This window comes from Rosa chinensis, chromosome 6 (genome assembly GCF_002994745.2).
Source record: "Rosa chinensis cultivar Old Blush chromosome 6, RchiOBHm-V2, whole genome shotgun sequence".
Taxonomy (NCBI): Eukaryota; Viridiplantae; Streptophyta; class Magnoliopsida; order Rosales; family Rosaceae; genus Rosa; species Rosa chinensis.
In genome coordinates, this window is record NC_037093.1 from 65,642,923 (window position 1) to 65,660,239 (window position 17,317).

Here is a 17,317-nt window from a genome sequence, read left to right on the forward strand (position 1 = left end):
TCTTTTCAACACAGACTTGCCGTTACAGAGGGTGGTGAATATCCGGCTTCCTGGGCATAGTAGGGGGTCGTGTTTCGAGTTGGACTACCTAAAATTACCTTCTTTCTGTTATTTTTGTGGGATGCTGTCACATGATTCTAATAACTGTGAGCTTCACAAAATGGGGAAAATTCTAGAGCATCAGTTTGATTTCTTGTTAAGTGGGGAGAGGAAGGATAAGTGGTTGATGGAGAAGGAGAATCAGGAAAGGGGTGAAGCTTTGGCAAGTCTGATCAGGAATGGGAGGAGATTTGGGTTGTATGAGGAAGGGAAGGGTGGCTGGTCGATGCGTGCACCGGATTTTCCCCTTTCCGGTATGATTCGTGATAGAACGGAGGTGGAGAGGGAGGACTGGGTGGAGAAAGACGGTGATTCGATGGAGGTGGATGGGGTTCCGACGAAGAACTTGGCTGAGGACGGCCGGATTGCGAAGGGAGATGATTGCGGAGGATCCGCTCTTAGCTGACAACAATTTACGGGATGTTGAGATTGATTGTAACCCAGGGACGCGCTCCGAAGCGTTTATTCGTGATGGGTCCGGTTTCGACCCATCACGAGAAATGAATATCTTGTGTTGGAACTGCCAGGGGAATGGGAACCCTTGGACAGTTACGGGGCTTAAAGGGATAGTGTCCCTCAACATTCCCAATTTAATTTTTCTGAGTGAAATACGGTTTACGGCGGAAGAGATAAAGGGGATTCGGCGGCAGTTGGGCTGGAAAAACTCATTTGCTGTGGATTGCAAGTTTGTTAAAAGGAGGAAAAAGAAGGGGGTGAGCAGAGCTGGTGGTCTTTGCTTGTTATGGAACGATGATGTTAGTGTGGCTCTCCAAACTTATTCGGAGAGTCATATTGATGTTGTCATTGGGGAACCAGGGAGTCCTAATTGTTGGCGGTTTACGGGTTTATATGGTCACCCTAAGACTGAGGAGAGATATCAGACATGGAACTTGTTGCGTCAATTGAGCCTACAGGGGAATTTACCTTGGGTGGTAGGGGGTGATTATAATGAGATTACGATTTTATCCGACAAGTTTGGGGGGGGGGGGGGGGGGGCTTTACGTAGTACAAGTCAAATGAGAGGCATGTCTGAGGCGTTGGAGTTCTATGAACTGGGGGACATTAAATTTGTTGGCCCCAGGTTTACTTGGAGGGTATTAGAGGTGGTGAGGAGGTTAAAATCAGATTGGACAGATTTACTAGTTCTTTACAGTGCAAGGATTTGTTTCCTGCGTCAAGGGTTAAACACCTTGATCCATGCAAATCTGACCATGTTCCTATTTTGTTGGAAGTCAGAGTCCATAATGCCAAGAGGAAAAAGAGAAAGAGATGTTTCAAATTTGAAGAATTTTGGTTGTTGGAGGATAAGTGCAGAGAGGTGGTTGAGAGGGGGTGGGAGGTTTCTTCTCCTGGTCAACGAAGTCCATTTCATAGTTTGTGGATTAAGATTCAGTCAACAAGATCCGCATTAGAATCCTGGAGTTAATTACATTTTGGAACTTTAAAAAAAGAGATTGCAAAGACAAGGGCTCTACTTGCTCGTTTCTTTGATGCACCGTCATCTCCAAATGCAGCAGACTCTTTGTCAGTCGACAGGTTGCTCCTGGAATCGAAGCTTAATGATCTTCTTAACCAAGAACACGTTTTTTGGAGACAACGTGCCAAGGTTTTTTGGTTGTCGGACGGAGATTTGAATACAAAATTTTTTCATCAAAGGGCAAACAACATGAGGAAGAAGAATCTCATTACCGGTTTGTTTGATGATAATGGACAATGGTGTACTGAGGATGATGATTTAGAGAGAATTATTCTAAACTACTTTGGAGGCTTGTCTACTTCTTCTCAACCACAAAACTTCCAGAATATTCTAGAAGCCATCAATGATGTGGTCACGGTGGATGATAATATTGCTCTTACTAAAGAAGTTGATCATGAGGAGGTTTTCATTGCTCTCAAGAAAATGCACCCGTCTAAAACTCCGGGGCCGGACGGATTCTCTCCTTGTTTCTATCAGTCTTTCTGGGAGTTAGTGGGATCAGATGTTGTGGGAGCTATTCGTGAATGTCTAGTTTCAGAGGATTGTCTGAGGATGATTAACAATACTTTCGTGGCTCTGATTACAAAGGTGAAGACTCCACTGTACATGAGTCCGTTGAGGCCTATTAGCCTCTGTAAAGTGATTTACAAGATTGGGTCTAAAGTGTTGGCCAACCGTTTAAAGCCTCTACTAGATTCTCTGATTTCACCATTTCAAAGTGCATTCGTACCAGGTAGATTAATTTCTGATAATTCTTTAATGGCATTTGAGATTTCACATTGTCTCAAAAGAAGAAGTGGTAAAAAAGGATATTGTGCCCTCAAGCTCGATATGAGCAAGGCGTATGATCGAGTTGAGTGGTGTTTTTTAGAGGTGGTTATGCTTCAAATGGGGTTTGGAGATGTGGGTAAGATGGATCATGAGTTGTGTCAGCACGGTTACATATTCTTTTATTTTGAATGGGGAACCAAGAGGTCGGATTATACCTTCTCGGGGCTTGAGGCAAGGAGATTCGATTTCACCTTATCTTTTTCTTCTTTGTGCGGAAGTGTTGTCAAGATGCTTATCACAGGCTGAGGATCGAGGTTTACTTCATGGTGTGGAAATATGTTTGGGAGCCCCTAGCATTAGTCACTTGTTTTTTGTAGACGACTCCTTCATTTTTTTTCAAAGCAGAAAGTGGTGACTGTGCTACATTGAGGAACCTTCTGCAGGACTATGAGTACTCTTCTGGACAACAGGTAAATTACCAGAAGAGTTGTATTTCTTTCAGTAAGAATGTTGATATGACTGTACAGGAGGAGATCTCTGCATCATTGGGTGTTATGAGGGTTGAAAAACATGACAAGTATCTTGGGTTACCGACTGAACTCAGTTACTCGAAAGAAGAGGCTTTTGGTTTTCTTAATGAGAAGATTCGGACTCAGACTCAAGGATGGAGGGAGAAGACTCTTAGTGTTGCTGGAAAGGAAATCCTTATCAAGGCTGTGGCGCAAGCAATTCCTTCTTATGTGATGAGTTGTTTTGAGCTACCAAAACATATATGTAATGAGATGCATAGACTGATGGCTCGATTTTGGTGGGGGGAAACGATATGGAGAGGAAGATCCAAGCTTTGTTGCCCTAAAAATGAAGGAGGCTTGGGTTTTCGAAACATGTATCATTTTAATCTGGCACTCTTGGCCAAACAAGGTTGGCGGTTGATTCAAAATCCAAACTCTATTATTGCTAGACTTCTTAAAGAAAAATATTTTCCTAATTGCTCTTTTATGGAGGCTGAAGTCAAGGGGGGTGACTCCTACACCTGGAGAAGCATCATATCGGGGAGGGAAGTGTTGAAGAAAGGACTACAATTTCAGGTGGGTGATGGAAGTGGTATTTCGGTTTGGAAGGATCCCTGGATAGCGTTACCACTTTCTTTCAAACCTTTTTCTCCCATAATGGAAGGGACGGAGGACTTTATGGTGGCAGACCTCATAGATAGGGAGAATGGAGAATGGTTACCATACTTGTTGGATGAACTTTTCACAAATGGGGAGGTTGCGAATATTGCTTCTATTCCATTAAGTCTCCGATGCGTGGAAGACAGATTAATTTGGCATTTTGACAGGAGAGGTATTTACAATGTTAAAAGTGGCTACTGTGTGTTTAACAAGGCACAAACTGCTTTGGAAATGGCTACTTCTTCTATGGCCGTGGAGCGTGGAGCATGGCGGCAGTATTGGCAAATGATATGGGGAGCTAATGTGCCTCCAAAGGTGAGAGTTTTTATGTGGAGGCTACTCAAAGAGATTTTGCCAACTAAGAGTGCTCTGGCTAAGAAGAAGATCCATATCCATGATTTACGTTGCATGTTCTGCATGGGGGACGTCGAAACAGGTACCCATCTTTTTAACCCTGCTTTACTTTGTTTTTGGTTATATGGGCCCTTGAAGTTGAATGCCTTGGAGCACCCAGCCACATGCATTAAAGAGTGGACGTTGGATATGCTAGATGAGTTGACCAATGATCATAGAGACTTCTTCTTTGTGGGCTTATGGGCAATATGGAGGGAAAGAAATAAAATGGTCTGGAATGATGCTGCGTTCCAGCCTATGTTTCTAATTGATTGGGCTGTTCATTTCTTGAAAGATTACCAGAAATATCATCCTAAAGCTGTGAAGAAAAAGAAGAGGCCATTAACCAAATGGCAATGCCCACCTAGTGGTAGGCTGAAAATCAATGTGGATGGGGCTTTTAGAGTGGATAATAGTCGTGGAGGCATTGGTGTAGTGGTCAGGAACGACGCTGGTACGGGTATTGCTGCTCTGGCTAGACCTTTTCTACATGCTCACTCAATCCTAAATATGGAAGCTGAGGCATGTAGAGCGGGTCTTCTACTTGGTATTCACCAAGGTTGGTCTGAAATTGACATTGAAAGCGACTCTGCCATTCTGATTGCTGCGCTCAATAGTTCGAAGCAGGATTTCTCTGAGGTAAGTCGGATTTTAGATGATTGTAAAGATTATATTAATGCTTTCCAGTCAGTTAGAATTCGTCATATTTACCGTGAAGCAAATGGTGTTACTGATAGACTTACACACTTTGCTAGTTTGTTTGCTATTGATGATGTTTGGTTAGATGAGACTCCTGCTATCATTCAGGATGTTCTCTACGAGGATTATTGTAAGTGTTTTCCTGTAGCACGGGGTTCAGGTTTTATGTCCCCCCGTTGCAAAATCATACTATTAATATAATAAATGAAACCGGGCGTGAGGCTAAGCCTCCCAGCTAGGCTGGGTTCCAAACCCCTTTCAAAAAAAAAAAAAAAAAAAAAGTAGGAACCATTAGTAAACCTTATTAAACTAGAAAATAATAATAATAATTCAAAGTTGACATATACCATTCAATCCAAATTTGGCTTGAATAGCAGTTTCAACCCAGATCGAGTAATTCAAATGAACTTATGTATTATATCTTCCTACAATGTTTGTGTGAGTAGAAGTGCATATTTATCAGGTAATGAACGAATGATGAAAGAGCATCAAAAGAAGGCTAATTGAAATAGGAAGGGGAGGAGTAGGGATGTGGACTTTTGGGCCTACTGTTTAATGTTTAAGTAAAAGAGAATTTGAGAGAGATTGATGAGAGAATTGTGTATTCATTACTGAGAATATGAGCCCTATATATAGGGGTTACAAAGTACATGTTCTAACGTTACAAGGAAAACTAATCCAAGTAGGACTAGGAATTCTAGAACATTCTCTCCTATTACAACTATGAAACTAATCCTAGTTTGATAAGGCACACAAAGTCGATTTTCCTTCAACACTCCCCCTTGTGTCGCTCAAATTTGGTGGTGACTCTTCATCCGTTGCCTCGTTAAAAACCTTGCTCGAGTGAAAAACCCTGTGGGACAAAAAACTACCTCGAGGAGGAGAAAAAGAGTAAAACACGTCCTTCACTCTTCGAGATCAAACATGTAGACATCATAACTCCCCCTGATGTCAATATCTCCCCCGGATTACTACAATCATGGAAGTTCGGATAACTTTCTCAATCTGATGCTCTTCACATGTTTCTTGAAGGTGGATTTAGGTAACGACTTAGTGAATAAGTCCGCTACATTATCCTCTGATCAGATTTGATTCACTTCAATCTTTAGAAGTGATTGTTTGTTGCTGATTATAAAAGAATTTTGGCGTATATGCTTGGTGTTGTTGCCCTTGATGAAACCTAGCTTCATTTACTCAATACAAGCTGCATTATCCTCATAAATGCATGTAGGTTCATCCGTGGTAGACTTCAAACCACAACTTCCTTGAATATGTCTAATTACAGACCTTAGCCATATACATTCACGTACGGCTTCATGTAGAGCAATAATCTCTACATGATTTGAGGAAGTAGCAACAAGAGTCTGTTTTGTAGACCTCTAAGATATCGCAGTGCTTCCCATAGTAAAGACATAACCCGTTTGGGAGTGACCTTTGTGAGGGTCAGAGAGGTACCTTGCATCAGCAAAACCCATCAAAACATCATTGTCATTTTGATGGAGGTAAGTAGGGGGACGCCGGCCACCATGGACGGTGGCGTTTTGCCTCTTCGGGTCCGATCCCAAATTTCCATCATTCCTCTTCTCTCTGTAGGGATAAAATAGGCCCATATCAATCGTACCTCCTAGGTATCGAAAGATTGTCTTTACACTAATCTAATGGCGGCATATTGGCGCAGAGCTATGTCGAGCTAACAAGTTCACTGCGAATGAGATGTCTGGTCTTGTGCATTGAGCTAAGTACAATAATGCGCCTATTGCACTTAAGTAGGATACTTTGGCCTCTAATAATTCTTCTTCCTCATCCTTAGGACGAAACGGATCTTTTCCGGGCTCAAGACTACGGCCAATCATGGGAGTACTCACAGGCTTTGCTTTATCTTCATTAAAGCTCCTTACAATTTTCTGAGTATATGCAGACTAATGGATCAAAATCCCATCACTACGGTGCTCGAGTTCTAAACCGAGATAAAACCGTGTTTTCCCAATACCTTTAATCTCAAATTCGGATTTCAAATATGTAGCAGTTTCTTTTAACTCATCTAAAGTTCCAATTAGGTTTATGTCATCGACATAAACAGCTACAATTGCAAATCCGGAACTTATTCTTTTAATAAACACGCATGGGCATATTTCATTATTAATATATCCCTTCCCAATCAAGTAGTCACTTAGACGGTTATACCAAATCCGTCCGGATTGGTTTAATCCATATAGTGAACATTTTAATCTTATTGAAAACGTGCTCCGTGGTTTATAGCCACTTGACTTGGGTAATTGAAGTCCATCTGGAACCTTCACATATATATATATATATATATATATATATCTAAATCTAGATCCCCATAGAGATATGCTGTAACCACATCCATAAGCTGCATGTCAAGTTTTTCAGAAACTACCAAACTGACAAGGTAGCGGAACGTTATAACGTCCATTACGGGAGAATACGTCTCCTCGTAGTCAATTCTAGGGTGTTGTGAGAAACCTTGCGCCACGAAGCGGGCTTTATATCTAACCACCTCATTTTTCTCATTATGCTTTCTAACAAAGACCCATTTATGGCCAACAGGTTTTACTTCTCGGGGTGTCTGCATTGTAGGCCCAAATACCTGTCTCTTTGCTAGTGAATCCAATTCAGCCTGGATCACATCTTTCCATTTAGGCCAATCCACTCTTCGTTGACATTCTTCGACAGAGCAAGGTTCGATATCATCATATTCTATAATTCCTTTTGCAACATGATCTGCAAATGCATTATCAATAGCCATAGAATTTCTAACCATCATCTCATGTACACTAGTGTAATTCATGGAGATGTCCCTATTCTCTGGAATTAGTTCTGACATTGGAGTGTCCCCCAATGATGTTTCTTGGACATAACCATAATCTGGAATATTCTCATGAGATGGATTATTCACATCGATGATTATAGATTATTTTGTGTCAAACTCGCTTTCTTTCTTGGGAGAGAATCCATCGAACCTATAGGCCTCCCAGGCTTCCTAGCAGGGGCCGTGGGCCTAGCCACAACGTCACCAAGGGTGGGGACATTGGCGCCATGCTCCGGTATCCTTGGGATGGCGTCATGTCCTCTAATTTTAGGGACATCAATCCTTGCAGGCACGTTTGTAGCAAGTATATGTGATCTCGTCACTTTAGCGATATCAGAAAACGCATCAGGCATCGATTCTGCTACGTTCTGAAGATCGAAAATTCTCCGCACTTTAATTTCGGATTGTACGGTTCGGGGATCAAGATAAGACAGAGTAGGGACAGACCACGATAATTCATGTCATTCCTGTTGAACATTTATGTTCTTATCTCCCTCTAACGATGGGAAGACTGTCTCATTAAAGTGACAATCCACAAATCTAGCGGTAAAGAGATCGCCTGTCAAGGGTTCTAAGTAGCGGACAATGGTTGGAGAATCATATCCAACATAAATGCCTAATCGTCTTTGAGGACCATTTTGGTGCGCTGTGGCGGAGCAATTGGCACATAAACTACACACCCAAATATGCGTAAGTGTGAGTCATCAGGCTCATATCCAGTCACCATCTGGAACACAAAAAAGGGTTGAGTTGTAGTGGGCCTTAGACGAATAAGCACAGCTGCATGCAATATTGCATAGCACCAAGCAGAAATAGGGAGATTGGTGCTCATTACCAATGCTCGAGCGACCATTTGTAATCGTTTAATGGCGGCTTCTGCAAGACCATTTTGGATGTGAACATGAGGAACTGGATGTTCAACTTCAATCCCAATGGACATGCAATATTCATCAAAAGTTTTTTATGTAAACTCCACAACATTGTCTAGTCTTATAGACTTAATAGGATGATCAGGGTGGTGAGCCCTTAACTTTATAATTTGGGCGAGGAGTTTAGCAAATGCATCAACCAACATTATAAAATATCTAAATGGTCCGCAAGGTGGTTGAATAGGTCCACAAATATCACCTTGGATTCTTTGCAAAAATGGTATATTTTCTGTAGTGTCCTTTGCATAGGATGGTCTTGATCCTAATTTTGCTAAAAAACAGGCTTTGCAGAACGAATGATGGGCTTTAGAAGCAACCAATGAGGATTTTGGTTAAGCCATAAAGTCACAATTGACTTTAAAAGTAGAAGGAGGAGTCAAAGAATGGTCCATGGCGTCAAAGCTGAAAGTTCTAGAGAGGAATAGAGAAATGAAGAGAAAATATCTAGAAAATGAGCCTGATTCAATTATGCTAGTACAGAGAAGAGTTTATATAGTACTCAAGAAGATGCCCAAGCTTGACACGTGTCAAGACAGCTGTGGAGCACTAATGAACTAAAGCATGCAACTAAACGTAATTAACATAGGCTAATTACCCTAATTGCTTATTACAAAGCAGTAGAAATTAACTAAAGCAATTAGCTAAACAACACAATCCTAACACCCTCCCTCAACTTGATGAGGGGATAGAAGCATCAAGTTGCTGCAGAAATAGTTGTGTTGAGGAGCACAGAGTCCCTTAGTAAACAAATCTGCAGGTTGCTCTCTGGAAGTGACAAATTGATGCTTGAGTGATCCAGCTTTGACTTGATTTCTTGTAAAGTGAAGGTCCACTTCAATATGCTTAAGCTTGGAGTGATATACTGGATTTGTAGCTAGTGCAAGAGCTGATATATTGTCACAATATAAAGTGGGCACATTAGAGAGAGTTGTATGCAGATTACTCAGTAGATGAGACAACCATTTAATCTCAGAGGTGGTATCAGCCATGCTCCTGTACTAAACCAAGTTTTGTGAAGGCACCAAATTTCATCTTTATCTTCTCTTTCTCTAGCCTGGGAACATGTTTTACTAAAACTTTGTCCAAGCTCTCACATTCTATAACATTGTTTCCTCCCTTTTTCTTTTCAAGTGTACGATATTCATAATTGTTCCCTTTGCCAAGACTTGCATTTTCTCTCTTTCTAACCTTTGCATAGGTTTAAGCAATGGAGACTAGCATTGGTTTAAAAGTGGGAAAGGCAGTCTAGGCTTGACATTCTACAGTAGAGCCGAAACCATCGTGTTGAGATTGAGTCATGTTGGTTGCAGGAGGCACAACACCAAGTTTTGTGAAGGCACCAAATTTCATCTTTATCTTCTCTTTCTCTAGCCTGGGAACATGTTTTACTAAAACTTTGTCCAAGCTCTCACATTCTGTAACATTGTTTCCTCCCTTTTTCTTTTCAAGTGTACGATATTCATAATTGTTTCCCTTTGCCAAGACTTGCATTTTCTCTCTTTCTAACCTTTGCAGAGGTTTAAGCATGATCTTGTCCAAACTATCTTCAGCCCGTTTGGTTCCAACCTTCTTATTTGTTTCCGCCGTAGTGACATGTTTTCCCATATTCTCTGCAGCACCCTTATTCAAGTCAATATTTTCTCTCTCCTGTGTGAGGGCACCAAGATGCTGCAATTTGTTATTTTGTTGAAAACCACCATTTTGCTGCAGTAAAAAAGACTCCACTTTGCCATTGTTTTTGTTGTTGTAGTTGAGAACCCTGTTGATTGGAAGTTGAGGATAACAACTGCTGTTGTTGTTCTCTGAAATATTATTATAGCTTATTTCATTGAACTTCCCAGAATGATCCCCAAATTTCTGAGAGAAATCATATTGTGGACCATGGTAGGGCTGTGATATTCTACCACTATAGGGAACTTGCATATATCCACCATCAGAGTATACATTGTCATTACTACGTGCTTGCTGGGATGTGAAATTCCTTGTATTACTTTGTGATCCTTGCTGTGGATCCAATATTGACTGGGTGACATTGTTCTGTGAGTACCCGTGTTGTTGTGTGTACCCATAGTGCATAGATGGTGGTGAAACATATCCAACTTGACTTGTGCTAACAGGAGACATATTATATGCACTGTAGTACAGGGAGGGTGTTATGTCTATTTGGAGCTGCAAATTTCAGCTTGAGTCTAGACCACATATCTTGAGAAGACTTGCTTCCCACAACACAGACCATAGCCACAGTGCTCAATGTTTGGCCCATCATGTTCACTATACTTTGATCTTGTGTTTTCCAGACTATGTACTCAGCATTGGGAACAGAAGTAGTGACATCAGAGGATTGAGTGAACTGTGGAGGACAAGGAGTTGTACCATCCACAAATCCAAAAAGATTTTGACCTCTAAGGAAGGACTCCATTCTAAACAGCCATGTAGGGTAATTGGTCTCATCGAGTAAGATGTTAGGCAAGTACACAGTAGTCTGAGTTGTGGCAGATGAAGAAAATTGAGGAGCGCAAGAAGTAGTCATGTTTCCACTATTGTGCATGAGATCAGAAAAACATCAATTCACAGATAAGTATGAACTAGTGACATATTTTCACAGTTCAGTATGAGCAAATCACAATTGCAGAGCACATCATCATAACAGTTTAAGAAGTTTTTTTTTGCTCCAAACAAAACTGTTAATCAACACCTCATACAGTATCTTGAGAAACGAACTTCACACATCATTCTAATCATCCTCATGAAGTACAAGAGCTTCGATCTACAGTATAATATGAGCTAGAGTTCTGATAACAAAGATATCAACTCACAGATCCAAAATCATCCTTATGAAGTACTAGAGCTTCGATCTACAGCATAATATGAACTACGGTTTTGATAACAAAGATATCAACTCACTGATCAAAAAGAAGCACAAATCTAGTCAATTTTAGCTATTTTTTTTATGAACATACGCAATTTCTGAACAATCTGAGCTTAATTCCAAGTATCGATGTTATAGAATAGTATAATCTTGTAGCAATAACCATAAAATCTTCAGGATTCGAGTCATGAACTTCTCAATTTCTTCAAAATTCATTGAAAAAGAAACTTATCTGAATCAGAGATCTCACACAAGAGAAAGAGGAGGATGAGCACCAGCTAAGATTGTAGATCAAGCACGAAGATCAACCACGATCTCAACCTGGCTCTGATATCATGAAAGTTCTAGAGAGGAATAGAGAAACGAAGAGAAAATATCTAGAAAATGAGCCTGATTCAATTATGCTAGTACAGAGAAGAGTTTATATAGTACTCAAGAAGATGCGCAAGCTTGACACATGTCAAGACAACTGTGGAGCACTAGTGAACTAAAGCGTGCAGCTAAATGTAATTAACATAGGCTAATTACCCTAATTGCTTATTACAAAGCAGTAGAAATTAACTAAAGCAATTAGCTAAACAACACAATCCTAACAAAAGCCATGTTGTTGCTGTAGGGGGTAGACGGCGCTGACCCTAAGCGACCGGTCTTGCATAGTCTTGGTGCTGTGAGGCGTAGGTGCATCTCCTCTAACCAATTTTTGGCTCTTATTTCTCTTCGTTCTGAAGAATAGATGTCCGTGTGAAGTCTTTAATATACGGATCATCATATTATGACCTGGGTGTCCCAAATGGTCATGCCAAAGCCTATATGTGTCGGAATCCCATAAAGCATCTCTCATAACATGATTGGATTCAATTATGCGAATAGTGGTTGCATACAATCCACTATATCGACACATAAGTTTCTCTAAGACTCTTTTATGTCCGTAGTCATTAGAAGTGATGCAAAGGAACTCTTATCCATTCTCACAATGTGTTTCCACATGAAAACCATTGGCTCTTATATCTTTGAAGTAATAAAGTTCGAAAAATATGTCCACGACATGAGATAAAATAAATCGATACTTTATTAATAATAGCCAATGATTACATCAAAGTTTCGTGATCATTATCTAATCCAAAATAAAAATCAAATCGTAGTCACTCAATCCATTTGAGTACGCCTAGTGAGAAAGAGTTAATACAATAAGTCATTTTATTGATTAAGGCATGATTGCCATTACATAAATCTTGGAAAAATAAAAGACTATTTTAAATAAAAATCTGCGGCATTTTGTCTCCATCGCCAGATTTAAAGTCTTTGTGAACTCGATGTCTTGATCACCATGATGCGACTACCTTCGTAGGTACATTGCAAATTCAGGTCCATTGATCAGATGTTCTATATCAGAAATAGACACCATAAAGAGGATTCTCCCTTGATTGAGATGCATTGGCGCAATACGCATAGTCCCTAGGACTGGTGGCGTTGGAAAGTGATAACCATGGCCAACATTGGCTCCATGTGACAGGACCCGACCCAGGAATCACCCCAAAACCTGGATACGAGCCTACGGGGCCCACGTTAAGCGAAATCCTATGGAAAATTCGACAGAACCTCCCCTAAATATGGGTACCCAAAAATTCACAAACCTGGACATGATTAAAACTTTAACTTCTACTCAACCTACAATTCCATATTTACAATCCAAGCACATATATTACATTCGGAATATACAAATCCCAACATAACCTCCGTAAGCAACAACAATCTGAACAACAACATCCATCAAATTTAAAAAGGGTTATCAAAGCAACATTAATAACTAAGCCGATATCATACAAGGTAGGTTAAGTAATAACCTACAGACAAAAACCGAAGCGCTGATTTCCAAAGTCTCTAGAGCCTGGACGCGATCTCGGCAAATCTGAAATCTGGGCATTTGAAAACGAAGGGCCCAGGGGAAAACATTTAAAAACCGTTAGAGTGAGTGGACGAAACCGAAACAAAATCTGAAACAAATAATGGAATGCTTCCCCATTTCTCTTTTTAACAAAACCATCATGCAGCGAGACTCCATGAAATTCCAAGTCAATCCTTTTTCCAAGAAAATCATTTGATGACTAGGAAGGACTGCTTCCTAAGCGTCTCATGCCATCTGGGAAGGACTGCCACCAGATGACACATCGGAAGGGACTGCCAACCGGTGTAGGAGGCGGTGATTAGTTGGGACTGCCAACTAGCCACAGGTAGTAGACGGGACTGCCGACTAACTACCTCATGTCATCTGGAAGGGACTGCCAACCAGATGACGCATCGAATGGGACTGCCAACCGAGCTGTAGTCTGGAAGGGACTGCCAACCAAACTATTACCTAGAAGGGACTGCCAACTAGGTAAGATACGCATGCGCCAAAACTGGCCTCCTTGTCAACTGCTTTCTTTTTAAATCCTTTTCTTTCCGTAAAATCACATTTACTCAAATAATAAACTAACTGAAAACTTATTTCCATGCTGCATGCATTATTTAAACAAAATAAAAGTCCACTGATCACCAGTAAGTCCCGCAACTAATCCTGCTGCCTGCCCGTGTCCTCCTCGCTCGAGAGCTCAGTACGTCCTATAGTAAATGGACATAATAGTTAACCTTAATGAGCAAACAATCTCAAGATCAAAACTCATTCCTTCGAGAAATTAGTATTCATTCTAAAAAAACAAATCTCACTCTTCAACTTGGAATTTACATTCTTGAATAAGGAAATTTCCTTACAATTTAACGTCCAAGCCTAATCTTTAACCTTCACAAGGATCGTTTCGATAATCTAAACAATTTAAACTCGATTCCTTGACCAAATTCAAACACCAAAATAAATATACTATCCTTTCCAAAATTTCCGAATTCCTTCTTAACTTTCCCTATTTCCATTCACCAATCCATCTCTAAATCTCAAATCCTCTCTAAATTTTTCTTTTCCAAACCACAGACTCAACTCCAAACTCCTCAACAAAATAGAACAATTTCGCAATAACACTAATAGTAAGCTATCAAGAGATTTAGCCAAAAGATTCATCAACTATAAAATTCAAAACATCCAAATCCCACATTTAATTTCCAAGAAACTCCCAACAATTAACCTCAAGTCTGAAATAACACTCAAAATCGCATTAATGGGTTTTGGAGGGGCTGACAGAGCCTCCTCAGCATCACCACCATCAGCAGCGCGTGGTTTCACGCGCCACCACTCCAACACTCAAATCCGGTCACTCAAATTCACCAACACAATCTCCTCAACAAGCCCAACAACATTTATACCTGCAACAACAACTAAAACTAGGCAGAAGGGGTCGAAAATTCAACCCAAAATCGGAAAAACCCGACCGCCACTGTTCATCATCCCTAACACCTCCTCCGGCCAAAACAAACCACAAGGAGGTCGGAAAAGTGTTCAATCCTTCCCAGCGAACCAAAAACACAAGGATTTCCGGCCGGAGACCGCCGGAAATCGAAAACCCAGTCGGAGGTTATCAAACCCGACGGAAACCCGACGGCAATCATCCCCCAAAATCAAACAAATCAAGGCTACCCAACTAAAATCACTTACCTGAGATGACAGAGGATGAAGAGAGGAAGCTGTGGTGGCCGGAGGCGAGTCCAACGACGTCCGGTTGAGGTGAATCGCCGGGAAGACGAGTCCAGTTCGGGGAGAAGAAGAAAAATAGGGGGGAGGGCTCGGGGAGGTCGGCTCGGTCCAATTCTCTCTCTCTCTCTCTCTCTCTCTATCTCTCTCTCCTTTTAAAAAAAACTAAAACCCCTTTTTTTTTAAACAAAAACCAATATTTTTAATAAGGAATAGTACCTTAAACACTTGAATCACAACTTCCCCGTAAAAACTCTGACATAACAGACAAATTAAAAAGTCAACTCCTCGGTCAAACCCGATAAAAACGTACTTCATACAAATATTAAGGTACGGGGCCTTACACCATGGTTTCCAACCCTTCGTCCCTCAAAATCATGCCTCCTACGGTCGTGTGATTGTCGCACCTTGGGCGATTACCTTCTTGAGCATTTCGATCGTATAGATCATGACGTCGATGGTGACTTTCTGTAGTCATAGGACGATGCTCTTTATGGCTATCTTGAAGCCTATCAATTTCTCTTTTCACAAGCTCGTTGCCATGTCTTTCAGCAGTAGCCATAGCTTCAATAAGCTGTTGAAAACTTGTGATCCGTCTTGCATTTACATGCGTTCGGAATAAGTCAGAGGACCTCATAGCATAGACGGGGAAGGTATTGAGGGTTTTCTCAATCAATTGGTCTTCTGTGATTGTTTTTCCACAGAGACGCATCATTGTTTTGATGCGGTGAGCTTCTGAATAAAATTGCATGACAGTGTCAAAGTCAGAGAAGTGAAGATCATTCCATTCTGCTTCTAGATTCGGAAGGATGGAGTCATGAACATTGCCATATCGTTCACGAAGGGCTTGCCAAAGATTTATGGCGCTATCCTCATTTATGAACTCAAACTGTAGGTCACTATCCATGTGACGTTTCATGAAGGCAAGTGCCCTGAAATTATCTTTCTCAGTTTGAGGGTCTGGAGCTGTTTCTATAGGACAAAGCTCTTGGATCCCTAGTACCCAATTCTAAAATGAAATTTAACGATTACTTAGTTCAACAACAATTAAAAATGAAGAAAAATAAAAGAGAGATAGAATTGGGTACTAGGGATCACTCTCTAGTAATTTCAATGCAACGAATACATTTCAAGCAAACAAACATATTTTCATGATAACCAAATCCCGTACTTAATGCCGGTCAAGGCCACTAAGCCAAATTTCCTTAAGGGTATTCACATTTTCGATTAGGACAAATATGAACTCTCTAACTCAGGAATTAGTACCTTATCAGGGCTACCAAAACATGAACTAAAGACGTAGAGATCTAGAAATTAGGGATTTAAGCATGCAATAGTTACAACCTAAAATTTAACGATTACTTAGTTCTCTACCTAATGCCGGTTAAGGCCACTAAGTCAGTTTCTCTTATTTGGTATCCATTCTTCCGATTAAGGCAAAAATGAACTCTCTAACCCTAATCATTATGCCTTGTTAGGGCCACAATGTCTAGGATTAAAGGCGAAGGGCACAAGAAAATAGAAACTTAAGCTATCATTCTTTCTCGATTAAGCAACTACTTGACACACCACACTAATTACATGAAGCTAGTGAACAAAAGAACCACCAATTGTATCACACATCACAAATCTCAACACATGACAAAGAGAGTGGCTAATTCCCTAAATTCATGCATCAAGAACCAAGTAGCATAGCAATTAGAGTGCACCCATATGAAAATACATTATTTATCACTTGAAAAATATGTCAATTACATCAAAATTGAGCTAGAGTTAGAAACCCTAGCCCCCAAAAGTAACTACTCACAACCCATATTCATAAACATCAAAATTACAAAATTTAAATAGCAAAGAGTAGAGAAGTGTAGGAGAAAACAAGGCTAATCACAAATAGCTATGAAGCTAGCATGACTAGCCTTGAATTACAATCCCACAAAATAGCCAAATCTTAAATCTTGTAGAAATTGAGCCCCTTGATAGATCCTTGAAGCTTTGTGTAAGTAGTCCTTAAAATCTCAAAAGAAAATATCAAGAAAAGATGAAGAATGGAGGGGAAGGAGGGGGAGGGCAGCAGCCCTCCCGGTTTGGCTCTACGGTGCTGCCCTCCCGGTTTGGCTCTACGGCGCTGCTGGTGAAGAGAGAGGATAGGGAATGGGTTATCTCCAATTAATGGGTGAGGTTATGAATATACTGTCTCGGTGTGTGGCTGCTTGCTAGAGAAGAAGTGGGTGATTAATGGATGGCTGTGATTCAAGGGAAAAGTTGATGGCCTGCAGCTAGGATTGACTGAAGAGAAAAGCACGTTATGGGGCTATTGTTTTCGTGAGTAGGAGGAAAGGATGGGTCAGACATGTGGTCAGCGTGAAAAGAAACAAATAAATGCAGTTGCTCCTCATTGCATAATTAAACCCTAATGTATAATTGTATTGCTGCCATGTGTCACCAAAATCATGGAT

The 17,317-nt window shown here is 40.7% G+C and overlaps 1 protein-coding gene across 1 annotated transcript; it reads left to right on the plus strand.

Moving 5' to 3' along the window:
* The first annotated feature begins 599 nt into the window (after nt 1-599).
* On the plus strand, nt 600-4,850 carry LOC112171781. Its single transcript, XM_024308911.1, has 7 exons — nt 600-1,031; nt 1,181-1,438; nt 1,553-2,578; nt 2,725-2,817; nt 2,875-4,551; nt 4,600-4,691; nt 4,760-4,850. The coding sequence occupies exons 1-7, from the start codon at nt 600-602 to the stop codon at nt 4,848-4,850; spliced, it is 3,669 nt and encodes a 1,222-aa protein (XP_024164679.1).
* The last annotated feature ends 12,467 nt before the right edge of the window (nt 4,851-17,317 follow it).